Below are 16,552 nucleotides of genomic sequence, written 5' to 3'. Positions count from 1 at the left end.
AGGAGGGGCGAGGGGATTGGGGGTTCCGAGGGGGTGGTGGGGGATGGGGTAAGGGGACAACATAGGAAATGTAAATAAATCATCCAATAAAAAAAAAAAAAAAAGAAAAAAAATTCACACACGAGCCTTGTGCATGACTTGAAAGCTACACCTGATGGCCACGACCTCCATGTTCTTAACAACGAGCACACTGTGGACTGCTGTTCATCCTCTCTCTCTCTCTCTCTCTCTCTCTCTCTCTCTCTCTCTCTCTCTCTCTCTCTCTCTCTTTTCTGTGTGTGTGTGTGTGTGCCCCCCCCCATGTGGGCAAGTGTGAAGGTCAGAGGTTTACACCTACATATCTTTTGTTAATGTCCTCTCCACCTTATAGTTTGGAGACAGGCTCTCTCACTGAACTTGGACTTACCATTTCCCTAGGCTGGCCAACAATGTAACCCCCAGGATTCCCTATCTCACCCCCTTGGCACCAGGGTTAAGGTGTTTGCCACTGTACCTGGAGTTCCAACCTCAGGTCTTCATGCTTGTTCAGCAAGTCCTTTACCCACAGGGCCACCTCAACACCTCCATAGTCCCACCTTTGGGTCACTAAAAAAATATTTTTTAAACAAAGTTTCACTGTGTAGCCCAGCCTGGCCTAGAACTCACAGAGATCCATCTGCCCTTTCCTCCTAAGTACCGGGAAAAAGGGGTGTGTATCACGCCTGGCCTAACTTAGATACTGATAGATATTGATAAAGACAAAGGTTAAAAAGACGCAGTCAAGGACACACAGCAAAGAGGAGGGCTGGCTTGTTACCAGAGTTGATAGTACTAAATTTTGCTTAAGAAATGTTCAGAATCCAGGCTATCATATTTTTCCAAAGCTCAGTTCTTCCTGGGTTACTCTGGAGGGGCCGGAGAGCTGGTCAGCCGTTAAGAGAGTGCCCTGCTCTTGCTGAGGCTCTGGGCTCAGTTCTCAGTATCTGCATCAGGCACATCAGTCACAGCTCCAGCCCCAGGGGATCTGACGCCCTCTTCTGGACACTGAAGGCACTGCACTCACATGCACACACACACACACACACACACACAGATACAAATGCACATCACTTAAAAATACATCTTTATAAACAAAACAAAAAGGCCCTGGAGACCAAAAGGAGAGGAACACCTCTGGGTAGCCACCAGCAGTTCTTACAGGCTTCTCTCAACTGCGGCCTTTGAGCCTGTCTTCAGGCCTCTGTGTCAGGCCTCTGTGGAAGGCAGGAGTGTCTGCTTCGAGCTCCCCACAGCCACTGCTCTCTGCTCCCCACCCTCTTCCACCTGCTCAGTCTTCAAGGATTTTCTCATCTGTCAACCAATGTCATTGCAGTGACCATTCCAGAATATCTGTGACCCTCAGCCACAGGTCACCATAGAAAGACAACCAAGAGGACTAACTTCTAAAATGGGTTTAGAAATGACCATAGAGAATGACAGAACCCCTTATTTCAAACTCTGTATCAGCAAATAGAAACCACTCGGTGGTTGAGTATAAAAGCTAACCCTAAGACGGGAGGCAGGAGGAGTGTTGGGGGTGGGGTTAGTGGTCTGGAATCACAAACAGCAGTAGCATTCATGAGAAGGGTGGAGTTTAATCCCAGCCTGCTGATGGATGACTAATGCCCTGGCCGCCTGAAGCTGGCTATGGCTCCATACTCACACTGCAGAGCGAGGCCTGGGCTAGACAAGAGCTCAAACTGAGGATAGAGTCACTTCCTGGGCCATGTCCCCTGCTGTTATATAGTGACAACAGTCCACTCTGAACTCAGCCACGTTGGATCCCAGGTTCTGTTTTTCTGCAGCCTGTGTTGATTAGCGGTAACTCAGAGTCCTCTGACCTCCACAAGGGCACCATATCACATGTGCACGACTCCATCCCCCAGACAAACAAATGTAATTCGTCAAGAATTACCCCTAATAATCAAGGGAAACAGAGTCGGTTCTGAAATCTAAAAGGATATAGTATATCCAGGGATGGGACCCGTGTTCCCCATCTCTCTCTGGATGTAAGCATCTTTACAATTCCATGGAACACTGCAAACTTTCTGTCAATAGCTCCTCACTCTGGGCCATCAGCACGCAAAGAAACATCCATCCTTGGGTCAGAACTTGTTCTTGTTTTGAGGGACATTGGCGACAACTTGGAAACTGCCACTAAAAGATTACCATGTGTACTCATGTAAAGAATTAAGACATGTCAGCCTGCGCAACTAACAACAATCGGACAACTGCAGAATTAAAAAACAAAAAACCTGAAAACCAAGAACAAAGTTGGAGTGCTCAGTGACAAGCAAGTGTCACCTGCAGACACATTTCGTGAAATGAAAAGCAAGTGACTGTTCTCTCAACAAGGGTACCCTTTGGTCTCAGGTACCACTTCTTAGAACGCATTCCGCTCAGTACCTGGGGGACAGCAATCTGCTGTTCACCTAGGATATTATAAACACACATCTCTTGTAACTGCTGAACAACTCATCTCTTAGAAAATGCCAAAATTCTCTGGCCACAAGAGCCCACACCTGTAGCAATAACCTTTCCCCAGTTACTAACCAATTTAAGATTATCTATTCATGGCCCACGTGGGCGCCTGCTGACAATTGCTACACTCCGAATCACACTTCAAAATGAATCCAGGCTTGGTACATTCTGGAGTAGACCAAGTAAACCTGGCAACAAACTGTACAGCTTTCTATAAAACACACCAGAAAGTCAGGCGGGCTCTGTCCCTTTCTAGCCCAGGACTACACTGGGACAGAGGCTGTCTTGCAAGTGGAGGCCTGAACCAAACCCAGGCTCCCTACCACATACACACTTACCTTAAGAGGAGCTCCTTGGGTAACTTTTTGTTGATAAGGCCATCATCACTGTTTGAGAAAACCTGCAAGAGGAGAAAAATTGGAAAACGGGTCTTTGGCCATTGTATGAAAAAGTTAAATCCCATGTTTTTATACTGGATCAGAGCAGAAATACTTACTGACCTGCAGAAAAGAAAAACAATGTCACCACTGCAGTGCAGCTCCCTGAAGCCATGTGAATCACCTCAACCACCTGTACCTCAGCTCCAGGGGACCCAACATCCCTGCCCCCCGTGGCCCCAGCACCCACATGCACCTACCACCCCAACCCCCACTAACACATATACATAACTAAAATTAATAAAAATAGATCTTTTTAAAATGTCAACACACAGCCATCTGCGCACTGCATTGTACTGGAGGCTCTGGTAAACTCACAGCAAGAGAAACAGAAGACGTAAAAGGGGTAACAGGACAGCCTCCACTTAAAGACATGGCATTGTTTGTAGACAACCCTAGATACCCACAAAATCATAACTTATCAAACAGGTCAGTGATGTTACACATTTATACAAAAAGAAACTATACTTTTAAGATTTTTTATTATACTTTCAATTGTGTGTATGTGTGTGTGCATGTGTGAGTGCAGGACCATAGGAGGCCAGAAGAGAGCACTGGATCTCCTGTAGCTGGAATTATAGGTGTTGTGAGCTGTCCGCCTATGTGGGTGCTAGGACCTGAACTCCCATTTTCTACAAGAGGACCCAGTGCTCTTAACTACTGAGCCATCCCTCCAGCTTCAAGAAAGTATATTTCTATACATTCATAATAGACAACTTTGAAATGAAATCAAGTAAGCAATCACACTTATAATGGCATTAAAATGAATTTGACACCAGGCAGTGGTGGCGCATGCCTTTAATCCCAGAACTTGGGAGGCAGAGGCAGGTAGATTGGATTTCTGAGTTCAAGGCCAGCCTGGTCTACAGAGTAGGTTCCAGGACAGCCAGAGCTATACAGAGAAACCCTGTCTTGAAAAACAAAAACAAAAACAGAAATGAATTTGAATGAATATATATATATATATATGTGACTTGCTGTGCAAATACAAGACCTGAGTTTGAATCCCAGCACCCACATGAAAAAGCCAGACATGACTGTGGATACCTGTAACCTCAGCACTGCATGGTAGAAGATCCCAGCTCAGCCAACCACCCTGGTTGACCACTGAACTCTGAGCTCAGTGAGAGAGAGAGTCTGTCTCCAGGGAATAAGGTGGAATGTAATGAGGAGGCTACCCAGTATCCTCTGTGTGCACACACACAGGCATATATAACACACACACAGTGACATACATACACACACGCACACACGAACACATGCACATACAAGCATACACCACACCCACACATCCAAACATACACACACATCAGCATACATATCCATAACACAAGCACATACAGGCATATATCTCATCCATACACCCACTTGCACACACACATACATACATATGTCATACCCACATACACTCCCATGCATACACACAGGCTTACGTCATAGCCTCATACCACACATGTGCCCACACACCCCTACACACACCCACAAAAGGGAAAAGGAATGGAACTTTGCTGGGCACAGGGAGCGGTGGACGAGCTTGCAGTCCAGCAGGGCAGAGCAGAGGCAGGACGACTGGCACATAAAAGATGTCACCCTGGACTACAGAGGGAGACCCTACCTCAGAAAACACAGAGCAGAGAGAAATGAGATGGGAGGGGGGAAGAAAGAGACTTGCTTTAAATTCTTGAGAAATTGATTATGAGGAGTGGACTGGCAAACTCCACGCCCATGATGGTGGTGCATTAGCAACCCCTGGGCTGCTGCACGGGCCTGTGGTTCACACCAATATCCGATCTTACACTTGAGTGTGTGCACAAATGCAAGGGACCCAAAATAGCTAAAATAGACTTGAAAAAGAAAAAGTTGGAGAACTCAAATTCCCTGATTCTATTGTTTACTCTATGGTCAGGCACGGGAGCGTGTGCTCATGTCAGCTGCTGCAGGGCTTGATGCAGAGCAATCCCTTGAGTCCAGACAGATAGACAGACAGACAGACAGACAGACAGACACACACACACACACACAAACAAATAAATATAACTAAAATACTTTAATGTGTTGATTTTTTAAAACTCTTTATTCAAACTTATATGACTCTGTGTGTGCTGAAATGAAAGTGAGCCCCACAGGTTCATAGGGACTGGCACTATTGGGAGGTACAGCCTTGTTAGAGGAAGTGTCTTCCTGTATGCTGCCATGCTTCCCACCATGATGACAACAGATGAATGTCTGAACTGTAAGCTCCAATTAAATGCAGTCCTTATAAGAGTTGCCATGGTTTTGGTATCTCTTCACAGCAATAGAAACCCTAAGAGAGTGTACATATATGCAATTGTGTGTGCAGTGCCCAGAGTCCAGAAGACAGCATCAGATCGCCTAGAACTGGAATTACAGGCAGTTGTGAGCAGACATGGGTGCTGGGAACTGAACTTACGTCCTCTAAAGGATCAATCTTAACCAGTCCTCCACTCTAATTTTTAAACTTATTTATAAAGCGACAGTACCTGAAACACTGAAGTCCTGGCACAACTGAGGACGTGCAGACGTGAACTGTACTTACATTATGGGAATGTGTTTGTGTTTTAATCCCAGGTGTGGGCTATGGGGTTGTTTCAGAGCGTTCACAGCAGCTGACTATGATTTGTCTCGTGCTCTGGCAGGGGAGTGATAGTTTACACTTGGAATTCTGTGGACTCTCAAGAAGGTGCAGAAATGCCAGAGCTCTGAGAGAGGCACTGCTGCTGCTCCCAGGGTTGGCCAAATGGTCCTGAGCAAGAAGAGGACAAGGGAACCTGCCTCTAGGAACAATGCCCCTATCAGCAGGAAGTAGTCTAAAGAGATCGATGCCTGTTTCCCCTCTAACCTTTCTCCTCTTCTAACCTTCCTAGTCTTGGGGGAATTGGAAGGTATCAGGGTGGAGAAAGTGGTTGATATAAGAACCCAATAAAGTAACCAAAAAGTACGAGTACAGTAAACAGGACTGAAAGCCCAGATACAGGTTCTAACAGCCGGGAGCCATTGATTTAAATGGGGAAAAAAGACTTTTCAAGGAATGGCACAGTAGGCCAGGATATTCTTGTGAAAATAATGGGCTGGATGTTCCCTCCCCCACAAGGAAGACGTAAACACAGGATCAACGACGTCAGCCTGTGTGTGAGAGCTCCATGACAGTCTTAAACTGTGGTACCAAAAGCACAGGCGACAATAACAAGGCAGGTAAGGTGTACTTCGTTAAAATTAAAACCTTGATGCAAAGGGCGTCTAGAAATGAAAAAGAACCGGGTGTGGTAGCACACACAGCACTTCAAAGGCAGAGACAGAGGCAGGAGGATTGCCACAGTTATAAGCCACACTATCATATAATGGGAGTTCCAGGGCACGTAAGGAGACCTTGAGGGAGCAGGGGTGGTGACCACAGAGGTGACAGAGATAGACAGAAACAGACGACTACTCATGGATACTGCACACAGCATATAAGGCATCCCAGGACACACAACGGACCTCTCCACAAGAAAAAATCAGGCCAGCGCTGGAGAGAGGCATAGTGGGTCAAAACACCTGTTCAGCAAGTGTGAGGGTCTGAGTTCAAATCCCCAGCATCCATGTTAAAAAACAAAACAACAAAAAAACCATGTTTGAGCCTACTGGTTGAGCATGCCAGCTGAGCATGCCGGGAACCCAGGACTGGGGAGAGTGTGCAGTGTTAGAGACAGGGAGATCCAAGGAATTCACTGACTAGCTAGTTGGGCTGAAATGGAAAGTTTCAGGTTCAGTGTGAGACACTGTCTCAAAGCAAGAGTGACAGACGAAGACATCAGCACCCTGCTCTGGCCTCTACATGCACAGACATGTGATTCCTCATATGCATTCGTACTCGGCTCATGACACAACTTACACATAAAGGTAGCCCAGTGGAAGAACTGGCAGAGAAGCCGGAGCTGATGCTATATGCCTCTAGTTCCAGCTCCTTGGGAAGATGAGGCAGAAGTAGTCACTTGAATCATAATTCTCGAGACCAATCTGGGCAACAGAGTAAGACCCACCTCATAAAATAAAGGGTGTACCCCAGTCGAGAGAGTGCTTGCCTCATGTGCAAAGAAAGACCTGGTTTCATGCCCTGCATAGTATAAACTGGCTGTGCTGACGTCCCCTGGCACTTGGGAGGGAAAGGACTGGGCACTGGAATATCAAGGTTATTCTCACCTACACAAGCTTGAGGCTGCCTGTGACACTCGAGACACTGCACACACACACACACACACACACACACACACACACACACAGCCCAGAGCCCAGAGCGGTAGCATACACCTTTGATCCCAGGACCTGGGAAGAAGAGGCTGGTGGATCTCTAAATTCAAGGCCAGTTCTACACAGTAAGACCCTGTCCCAACAAACAAACAATAAAATTTCAAATCTCACAACTGCCAGTTAACTCCAGCTCCAGGAGACCCAGTGTTCTTTTCTGGCCTTCTCAAGCATCCACACCCATATATGCACATACTACACAGAAACATACAGACATATAATTAAAAATAAATCTCAAAAGCTGGGCAGTAGTGGCACAAGTCTTTAATCCCAGCACTTTGGAGGCGGAGGCAGGTGGATTTCTGTGAGTTCCAGGCCAGCCTGGTCTACAGAGCTACTTCCAGGATACCCAGGGCTACACAGAGAAACCCTGTCTTGAGAAATCAATCATCAATCAATCTCAAAACAACAAACAAACAAACAAAAAACCAAACAGGCTGTGGCTCAGGCAATCGTAGGTTTTCTCAGGGAACTACTGCTGTTCTGACTGGAGAAGGTTCCCATCAGATTCCCTTCCAAACACTTTTGTTCATGCCACAGGTTGGCACTGTCAACTTTGGTCAGTCACAGGGACTCAGTTTTTGCAGTGGGTGGCAATTCCTGCAGAGAGTCATACCTGGTCAGACTGCTGGGAATAGCTGACTACTGAAAACTGATCCCTAAAAAGGACACTGATGTCACCCCTTCCAATGCTCAAGGAATGTGGTGGACGATGGTGGCGGAAATGAAGGAAGGAGCTGTGGGGAGGGGCTGTGAATGCCTGCTTCTGAGCAGGAGAGAGACCGTGCTCTCTGGAGCTCTCAGCAGCTGTGACTGTCTATACACACAGCCTGCAGAAGACAGGCCATTTTCACACACAGAGTTACACAAATACCTGTAAACAAAACCAAAACTAACTCTGCAAGTTGTTATCACCACCCCTGCAGCTTGTCAGAGAGAAGAGCGGGAAGGGATTGGTCTTCCTCTGGCTCAGCTGACAAGACATTGAAATTCTTTTAAATCTTTAGAGGAAGAAGGATGAATGTGGGTGTGGGACCCAAACCCAGGCCCTGTGCAAGAACAGCAAGGCTTCTAACCACTGATCCATCTATCCAGCCCCCAAACATTGAAATTATTTAGTATCTGTTTTTATTTTACTTATATGTATACACTGAGGCCAGAAAGGACAACAGATCCCCTGGAGCTGGAATTATAGGCAGCCGTGAGCTGTCACATGGGTGCTGGGAACCAAACCCAGGACCTCTAATTTTTTTCATTTATTCATTTTTTAAGATTTATTTATTTTATGTATTCGAGTACACTGTAGCTGTCCTCAGACACATTACAGATCCCATTACAGATGGTTGTGAATCAACATGTGGTTGCTGGGAATTGAACTCAGGACTTCTGGAAGAGCAGTCAGTGCTCTGAACTGCTGAGCCATCCCTCCAGCCCTCATTCACTCTTTTTTATTCTGTGTACACAGGTGTTTTGTGGCAACATATGTCTGTGCACCACTTGCAAAACTGGTGCCTGTAGAGACCAGAAAAGGGTATCAGATCCCCTGGAAATGGAGTTGCAGATGGCCGTGAACAGCCATGTGGGTGCTGAGAATAGAACCTGGGTCCTCTGGAAGGGCAGTCAGTGCTCCAAATCACTGAGCCATCTTTCCAGCCCCTCTTCTGAGATTCTTAATAACACATACTTTAGTTTGGGAAGGCTTTGGTGTGAAGGTTAAGGCTGTAGCTGAGTTCAAATCTTTCCTTGGCCACTGACCAACAATACTGTGACTATGCAAAGCACATACTCAGTCTGGGTCTACCACATATGTGTAGTAATGTCCACCGTGTAGGGGTGGTGCAAGGGTGCAGGAATTCAATGGGATGAGCCCAATCTAGAAGAGAGGTGCTGGGTGATTGGCTGAAATTACTCTTCACATGAACCACATCAGGAACAGAAATCCAGACTCCATCATGGCAGTGAGCCCAGAGATCTCACTGTGTAAGCGTCTCTGCCTCAGCCAGCACCTTCCCCTCCAGGTACAGGGGATTATGGGCCTTGAGCTTGCCAGCCAAGCGCTCTACCACCGAGTTACATGCCAGGCCCCTTCCACTGTGAGACAAGACATCCCTAAATTACCCAAATTGCCCTTGAACGTAAGACCTTTCTGCTACAGCCTGTGTCTGGAGCCTATATGCCAGCCATCCTGGTACCCAGGAGGCTGAGGCAGGAAAATCATCACAAATTTGAAGCCCAGCTAGCCTACTTAGTGAGTTTTAGACCAGCCAAGGGCTATTAAAAAAAAAATCTGCCTTAAAAGATTAAAACCAAACAAAAACCCTACAAGATCCCTGTTGGTAAAGTGCTTGTCACATAGTGCTTGACCTCCCAGAACACACATGAAACAAACAACCAAATCTCCAAGTGTGCTTTAATCCCAGCAGAGGAGGGAGGGGACCTCTGGGGCTCACTGGCCAGCCAGTCTAGACTAATTGGTGAGTTTCAGGTTCAGAGAGAGACTCAGACTGAAAAAAGAAAAAATAACCAGGTAGCAAGCACCTGAGGTACAACACTCAAAGGCTGGCCTCTGACCTACACACACACACACACACACACACACACACACAGAAAAATCAAAGGAGGAAAAAAGAAAGAAACTCTAATATAAAGAGGAAAACTATCACCAAATATTTCAAGTTGAAGTTTCCTCCAAATTCATGCTTCCCACTCCTGTAACCAGACCCTCAGAAAGTGGGGTGCAAAATAAGAGGAGACATCAGACAGAATGAACTAAAATGGGAAAACATGTTGATATGACATACAATTTAAAAAATAAATTTATCTTATGAGCTAAATTAAATAACAAAACGCGTTGGCAACAAGATATTGTAACACTTAAGTTCCAAATGGATTCAATAAACCAACCCCTGGATGTCTGCAGACAGCAACCACAGAAGAAAGTTAGGAAAAATAGTTAGGAGGCGATGAGGAGAAAGAGGAAGAGGGGAGGAGGGGACTGAGGAGAGAGAGGAGAGTAAGAAGAAGAAAGCAATTAAAAACAACAACAACAACAATACTGTCTCATCCTGAGCACCAAATGGCACTGTATAAATCATTAGTTCACACCAGTCCACAACGAGCAGATGCTGAGTCCTGCATGCAAACCAAGGTGCCGGACAAACTCCCAGAGCGGGCAGAAGTGTGAATACATCCACAAGCCTGTGAGTGCTGATCCCTCCCCATTATTAAAGGGAAGAATACAGCCTGGAGAGGGCCAGGCATGTCTGCACCTAACCCCAGGCTGAGAACTAGATTCAAACCACTCCAGAAGGTTCAGAACCAAAGCATCCAAACAAGAAAGAAGCCTCGCATTTCTATTCCACATCTCCACAGGGGAACACAGAAAGCTCGACTGCACAGCCCTCTTGTGTGTGGTGTCTGTAACCTCGGCGATGCTGAAGCCATGGGTGAGAAAGTGTGGAGCTCCAGCCTAGCCAGTGAGTCCAGGTTCAGCGAGAGACTCCGTCAAAATAAGGTGGACAGGGATGGAGGAGGACAGTCACTGACCTCTGGACCTCACATCCGCGCCAACACACACATACGCACACACACACACACCAAGCAAATCTCCATCTAGTCACTCATGGTAAATACATATTTTTCCCTTACATTATTTATACGGAGGACATGCCTTGTACAGAGGTCAGAGGATAATTTACAGGACTCTCTGCTCCCAACGCTCGAGGGTCAGGGGTAGAAAATTCAGGTCATCAGGATTGACAACAAGTGCCTTTACCCCCGAACCATCTCACCGGACTTCTAGATGTGTGTTTCTTAAAATTAGGCACTTCTCTATTTAGCTAACCCGCAAATATCCTATTCCCAGGGTGTGTCACAAACCAGGGAGCCCACTTCTCTTCCGGATGGGGGCCTCTCAAGAAATCACGCCTTAACCTTGCCCGTAAGAGCCAGCACACAGGCCAAGTCAATTAAGGCTTCAAACAAGAAGTTAATGGAGGCCAGGTGGCATGCCCACAGCCTTTCAAGTTTATTGAGCAAAGCTAACGGTTTCTGTAAGGCGTTTACAACGTACTAATGACAGATTCATTAAATCCCTCACTGAGAGTGCAGCACTCAGGGGGGAAAAGTCCAGTTCAATGCTCTCTATTTTTATAAAAGGGGTGAAAGGGTATCTCCGAAGCCACCCATTAAATCCCGTCGTGCTGGGAGCCCCGTCAGGACGTAGAACTTGAAACAAATGCACGGTTCGGTATTGACATCATTGCATAAAAGCAGCCTGAAGTACGCAGCCTGAAGTGTGTGGCTGTGGGTATCTATGTAACCACACCCTCTGGTGGCTTCCCGGGCACGCTCGGGACGAACAGCGTCACCGCGTCGGGGTGGTCCACCGAGTGGAGGTCCCGGGTGTACATCAGAGAGCACAGCGTCCCGGTGCCCCCGGGCATCCAGGACCTGGGGACCCGGGTTCTCAGGACCGAACTCACCAGCCTTGCCCTGCCCTGCCCTGCCCTGCCCGGCCTCATCCGACCCGGTTCTGCCCTGCCCTGCCCCGCCCAGCAGCCCTTGGCTCTTCTCTGCGCCCTCCCCTAAGCGCCCAGCATCTCCGCTGCCCCGCGGGCGCGGGCCCCAGACTCACCATGGCCGCGAGCGCGCCCACAGCCTGAAGTCACACGGCGCCGGCGACGCCCGTTGTCCTGGTGACGCCAGCCCGGCGCCCCGCCCCGGCCTCAAGGTGGGCTCGCAGACGGCCATTGGCTTGCGTCTGCCACGTGATCCGTAGGCGCGCCCTTCGGCCCGCCCACCTCTCCTGCCCCACGCAGCTTTGAGGAGCGGGGCTGGCTGCCCTGAGGCTCACACCTGGTCCTTTCCCATCACCACAGCATCACCTTGACGCCCTTGCAACCGACAGGTGTCCCAGATATGCACTGGCCAGAACAAGATACCTTTGTGGAGTCTACTAAAAAACCACCCGACGCTGGAGAGATGGTGTACTCACATACATAAAATAAATAAATAACTCTTTAAGAAATAAACAACAACAAAATCCTAAATTGTAGCTGGGGATGTGACTTTTAGTTGGTAGCCCACTTGTCTAGGGTGCATGAGGCTCTGGGTTCCATTCTCAGCGCCACATAAACCTAGCATGGTTGTGCACACCTATAACCTCAGCATGGGGAGGTGAAACCTGGAGGACCAGAAAGGTCATCCTGAGCTACTTAGCGAGTTTGAGGTCAGCTTGGGATATATAAGACCTTTTCTTGAAAACAAAACAAAACAAAACAAACAAAACCAAACGCCAATCACCCAAGATGGTACTTAGTTGTTGAGGCCATTTTAAATGACCAATAAATATGATCACAGTAAATACCAGCACCTGAAATGGTCATGGCTGGTATTCTAATCTATTTGCTTGCATGCTTCCAATCAAATACGTACGGAAGCATGCATTTATTCTATAAGCTAGTTCCTTCGATTACGAATTATTATCCTTAAGCTGGTGCGAAGTGGCTAAGGTGGAATCCTAAGTACTTGGAAGACTGGAGTAGGAGGATCAAATCAAGACTGACCAATATAGAGAGACCCCATCTCAAACACATAAACACATGTATGTGTGTAGTCTTTGTAGATCTTTTACTGATGTAGTTTAATAAGCATAGCTTCTAATTTAGTTAACCAGGCAGCAATTTGTTGGGTTTAATTGTTGTTGAATAAAATTTGGGTATTCTCTGATCCAGCCCATCAACCTGATAGAGAAGAAACATTTAGTATGGGATTGAGGCTCAGGGGACAGAGCACTTGCCTGGCACGAAGAAAACCTGGGTTTGATCTACAATGCCTCAGAAACCTTGTATGGTGATGTCTTAGTGAGGGTTTTACTGCTGAGAACAGACACCATGACCAAGGCAACTTTTGTTGTTGTTGTTGTTGGTGGTGGTGGTGGTGGTGGTTTTTCGAGACAGGGTTTCTCTGTGTAGCCCTGGCTGTCCTGGAACTCACTCTGTAGACCAGGCTGGCCTGAAACTCAGAAATCCGCCTGCCTCTGCCTCCCAAGTGCTGGGATTAAGGGCATTCGCCACCACCGCCCGGCCCAAGGCGACTCTTATAAAGGCCAACATTTAACTGGGGCTGGCTTACAGTTTCAGAGGTTCAGTTCATTGTCATCAGGGCAGGAAGCATGGCATCGTGCAGGCAGGAGCTGAGAGTTCTACATCATGATCCAAAGGCAGAAGAACAAGCCTCTAGATCTGGATCAAAGGCATGTTGTCTTCCTGCCTCAAGACTTGGATCACAGTGTATGTATGATCTCCCCATTTCTGGATTGAGGTTCATTCCAGGCATAGTCAGGTTGACAACCAAGAACAGCCATGGAAGATGCTCATGAACAATAGACTGGAGGGTCAGAGGTTCAAGGCCACCCTCCTTGCTTCACAGGAAGTCTGAAGCCAGTGTGGACTCCATGAGATCCCATTTTAAAACTAACTAACTAGAAACAAAAATCATCAACAATCACCCTGACATCTCCCCTGGGGTGCCTGATAAACGCCACTGGCTTTACATTCCCAAGGTTCTTGCTCCCCACTCCTTCCAACCATAGCAAACGCTCCTAGTGTTGCCTGGTTACTCAGGACGAATTGTTCTTGATGCCCTCCTTTTTTTCCCCCATGACCTCATTTTCCATCAACAAACCTTCTCAAGTCTGTCTTAAAAAAACATGAGGACATGGTGGTGCATGCCCTTAATCCCAGCATTTGGGAGACAGAGACGGGAGGACCTCTGTGAGCTCAAGGCCAGCCTGGTGTACATAGTGAGATCCAGGACAGCCAGGGATACATAGAGAAACACTGTCACAAAAAATAAAACAAAAACATGTCATCAAGGGCTGGGGAGATGATTGGGGCGGTCAAATACTTGTTGCACAGGCAAGAAGACATGAGCTTAGTCCCTAGGACAGGCATTTAAGAGAGACAAAGGTCAGTCATGGTGGCCTGTGATTGTAATCCCTATGCTGTGAAATCTGAGACAAGAGATCTCTGGGGATCCCTGGAGCTCGATGCCTACACAGTGTGAGACCTCGTCTCAGAAAACAAGGTGAATGGTGCCTGAGGGCCACCAAGGGTTTCCTCTTGCCTTCACATGCATGTGCACACACGTGTGTGTGTGTGTGTGTGTGTGCATGTTCGTGTGTGCATGTATGTATGTGTGAAATTGCCAGAAAATTAAAATTTTAAAAATGAAATAAAAGGTTAATGGGCCCTGCCTTAGTGCCCTGGATTAGTGCTTTTATAAACGGGCCCAAGATAATGAGTTCACTGGCTTTGTAGCCTCTGCCATGTGAGGAGACAGTGTTTGTCCTTTTTGGAGAACGAAGGAACAAGATGCCATCTTGGAATCAGGGAGCAGGCCTCACTGGACACTGAACCTACCTGGGCTTCAGTCTGGACCTTCCCAGCCTCCAGAACCATAAGAAACAGATATCTACTTCTTATAAATGACCCGGTCTGTGGTATTTTGTCACAGCAGCAAGGACAAACTAGCACACTGTGCCCACCTGGCCTCCTTCTGGTCGGCTACACAATGGTAGGGTTTCTGTTGCTTCTCTGGCATTTAGGACATACATGCAAACTCATCCAATGGTCTCTGGACAGTCTCCAGACCTCTCCCTGTGATGGAATACCTCAATAAAAACACCTTAAGGAAGGAGGGGCTATATTGGTTGACAGTTTGAGGGTACCGTCAATCATGACAGGGAAGGCATGGGTCCCCACATTGTCACATCGCACCCACCATCTGGAAGCAGTGGGGTGTCTGTCGCTCAGTTTGCTCTTTCATTCAGGGACCCGAGTTTATGGATGGTCACTCGAATTTAGGATGAATCTTTCCACCTCAAGTAACCTAATCCAGAAACCCCCTCACAGACATGCCCAGAGGTTTATCTCCTACATGATTTTAGATCCTGTCAAGTGGGCGATCAGTATTAACCATGACAATCAATAAACCCTTACATGCTGGGGTGGGGACCTCACACATTCCACTAATGGCGACAGCCGTTTCCCTGCACTGTAACAGAGACTTCAGAGCTGCTTGTGCTAAAGTAAAGGATGTCCACCCGACTGAGCTGCAAATGTCTCGTCGTGGGACAGGTAAATGCAGCAGCAAGGCTTGACCGCCTGCCTCCATCTGGCGTCATCTATTCTGTGTCTGCCTCTTACAGCTTGGACTGCAGGAACAGCATATCTGGTGGACAACCATCTTGTTTTTGTTTTTAAAGATTTATTTATTTTATGTATATGAGCCCCCGACAACCATCTTGGAATCCTGGTGCACAAAGGCCCCAACCGGAGAAGGTAGTCACCTGACCGCTGGTTTAAACCCTCTTTAATCATGTATGGCTTTGCCTCTTCTGCTAGAGAATCTTGTACAAGATCTTTGCAGCCTGCCGAGGACAACGGTAAAGATGTCACCATTACCTTTTCTGTTTGGTCTGCTGGGGTGAGTGTATGGACCTGAGTTGTTGGGACCTCCCAGAGTCAAGCCTCTGTCACAGGACTCCAGTAACACCCTACACTAGCTCACATTATTTCCTGAGGAGTCTTAAACCTGCTAAATTCTAGTAACCAGCCTCTGCTTCCTTCCCTACCTTATACAGTGTCTATGTAGCCTAGGCTGGACTTGAACGCATAGTGATTCTTCCAACTAAGTTCCCCAGATTACTGCTTACATCTTAACACGTACAGCCGAAGGGCCTGTGGCCTTTGTGACTGTTCATGCTGGCCTATCGTGATCTGAGGGGATACTTCCTTGTGCTTAAAACACTGAGGACTTAAGGACTGGAGAGATGACTCAGCGGTTAAGAGCACCAACTCCTCTTCCAGAAGTCTTTAGTTCAATTCCCAGCACCCAGATGGTGGCTCACAACCATCTGTAATGGGATCTGATATCCTCTTCTGGTGTGCCTGAAGACAGCGAGAGTGTATTCATATATATATAATAAATAAATCTTTAAAAAAAAAAACAAATGTGGACTTCAGTCAAATTCATACTACATGAGCCCAGACCACTCACTAGGCTATTCCAACTTTATAAACTTACTATTCCTGATATGTGAAAAGGATGTTTTATAAAACTTCTATTACAGATGATCAATTTCTTTTATATTCTTTATCAATTTTTGCAGTTTATTAAAGTCATTATGTGCCCTCCAAATATTCTAGGATGCATTCTCATGGAGGTTTGAGACCATGCAGAATATCAGATTCTACATTTAGTGTTTTTTAACATTGATTTACTTATTGGGGGTATGTCAGTGCCAC

General features: G+C 46.9%; 1 protein-coding gene across 1 annotated transcript in view; it reads right to left on the bottom strand.

The window, feature by feature from the left end:
• Window positions 1-11,968, bottom strand: part of Fbxl2 (F-box and leucine rich repeat protein 2) — a 49,009-nt gene extending 37,041 nt beyond the window's left edge. Inside the window, exons 1-2 of the mRNA XM_028767377.1 lie at window positions 11,878-11,968; window positions 2,838-2,899 (exon numbers count right to left, since the gene is read on the bottom strand). Of these exons, the coding sequence (XP_028623210.1) occupies window positions 2,838-2,899; window positions 11,878-11,880 (65 nt within the window). The 5' untranslated portion in view covers window positions 11,881-11,968. The remainder of the gene's footprint in view (window positions 1-2,837; window positions 2,900-11,877) is intronic.
• Window positions 11,969-16,552: the final 4,584 nt, after the last annotated feature.

Source organism: Grammomys surdaster, unplaced genomic scaffold (genome assembly GCF_004785775.1).
Source record: "Grammomys surdaster isolate TR1022 unplaced genomic scaffold, NIH_TR_1.0 172, whole genome shotgun sequence".
NCBI classification, from domain to species: domain Eukaryota; kingdom Metazoa; phylum Chordata; class Mammalia; order Rodentia; family Muridae; genus Grammomys; species Grammomys surdaster.
Note: the sequence above shows the minus strand (reverse complement) of the source record. Positions and strands in the feature narration are given on the sequence as shown.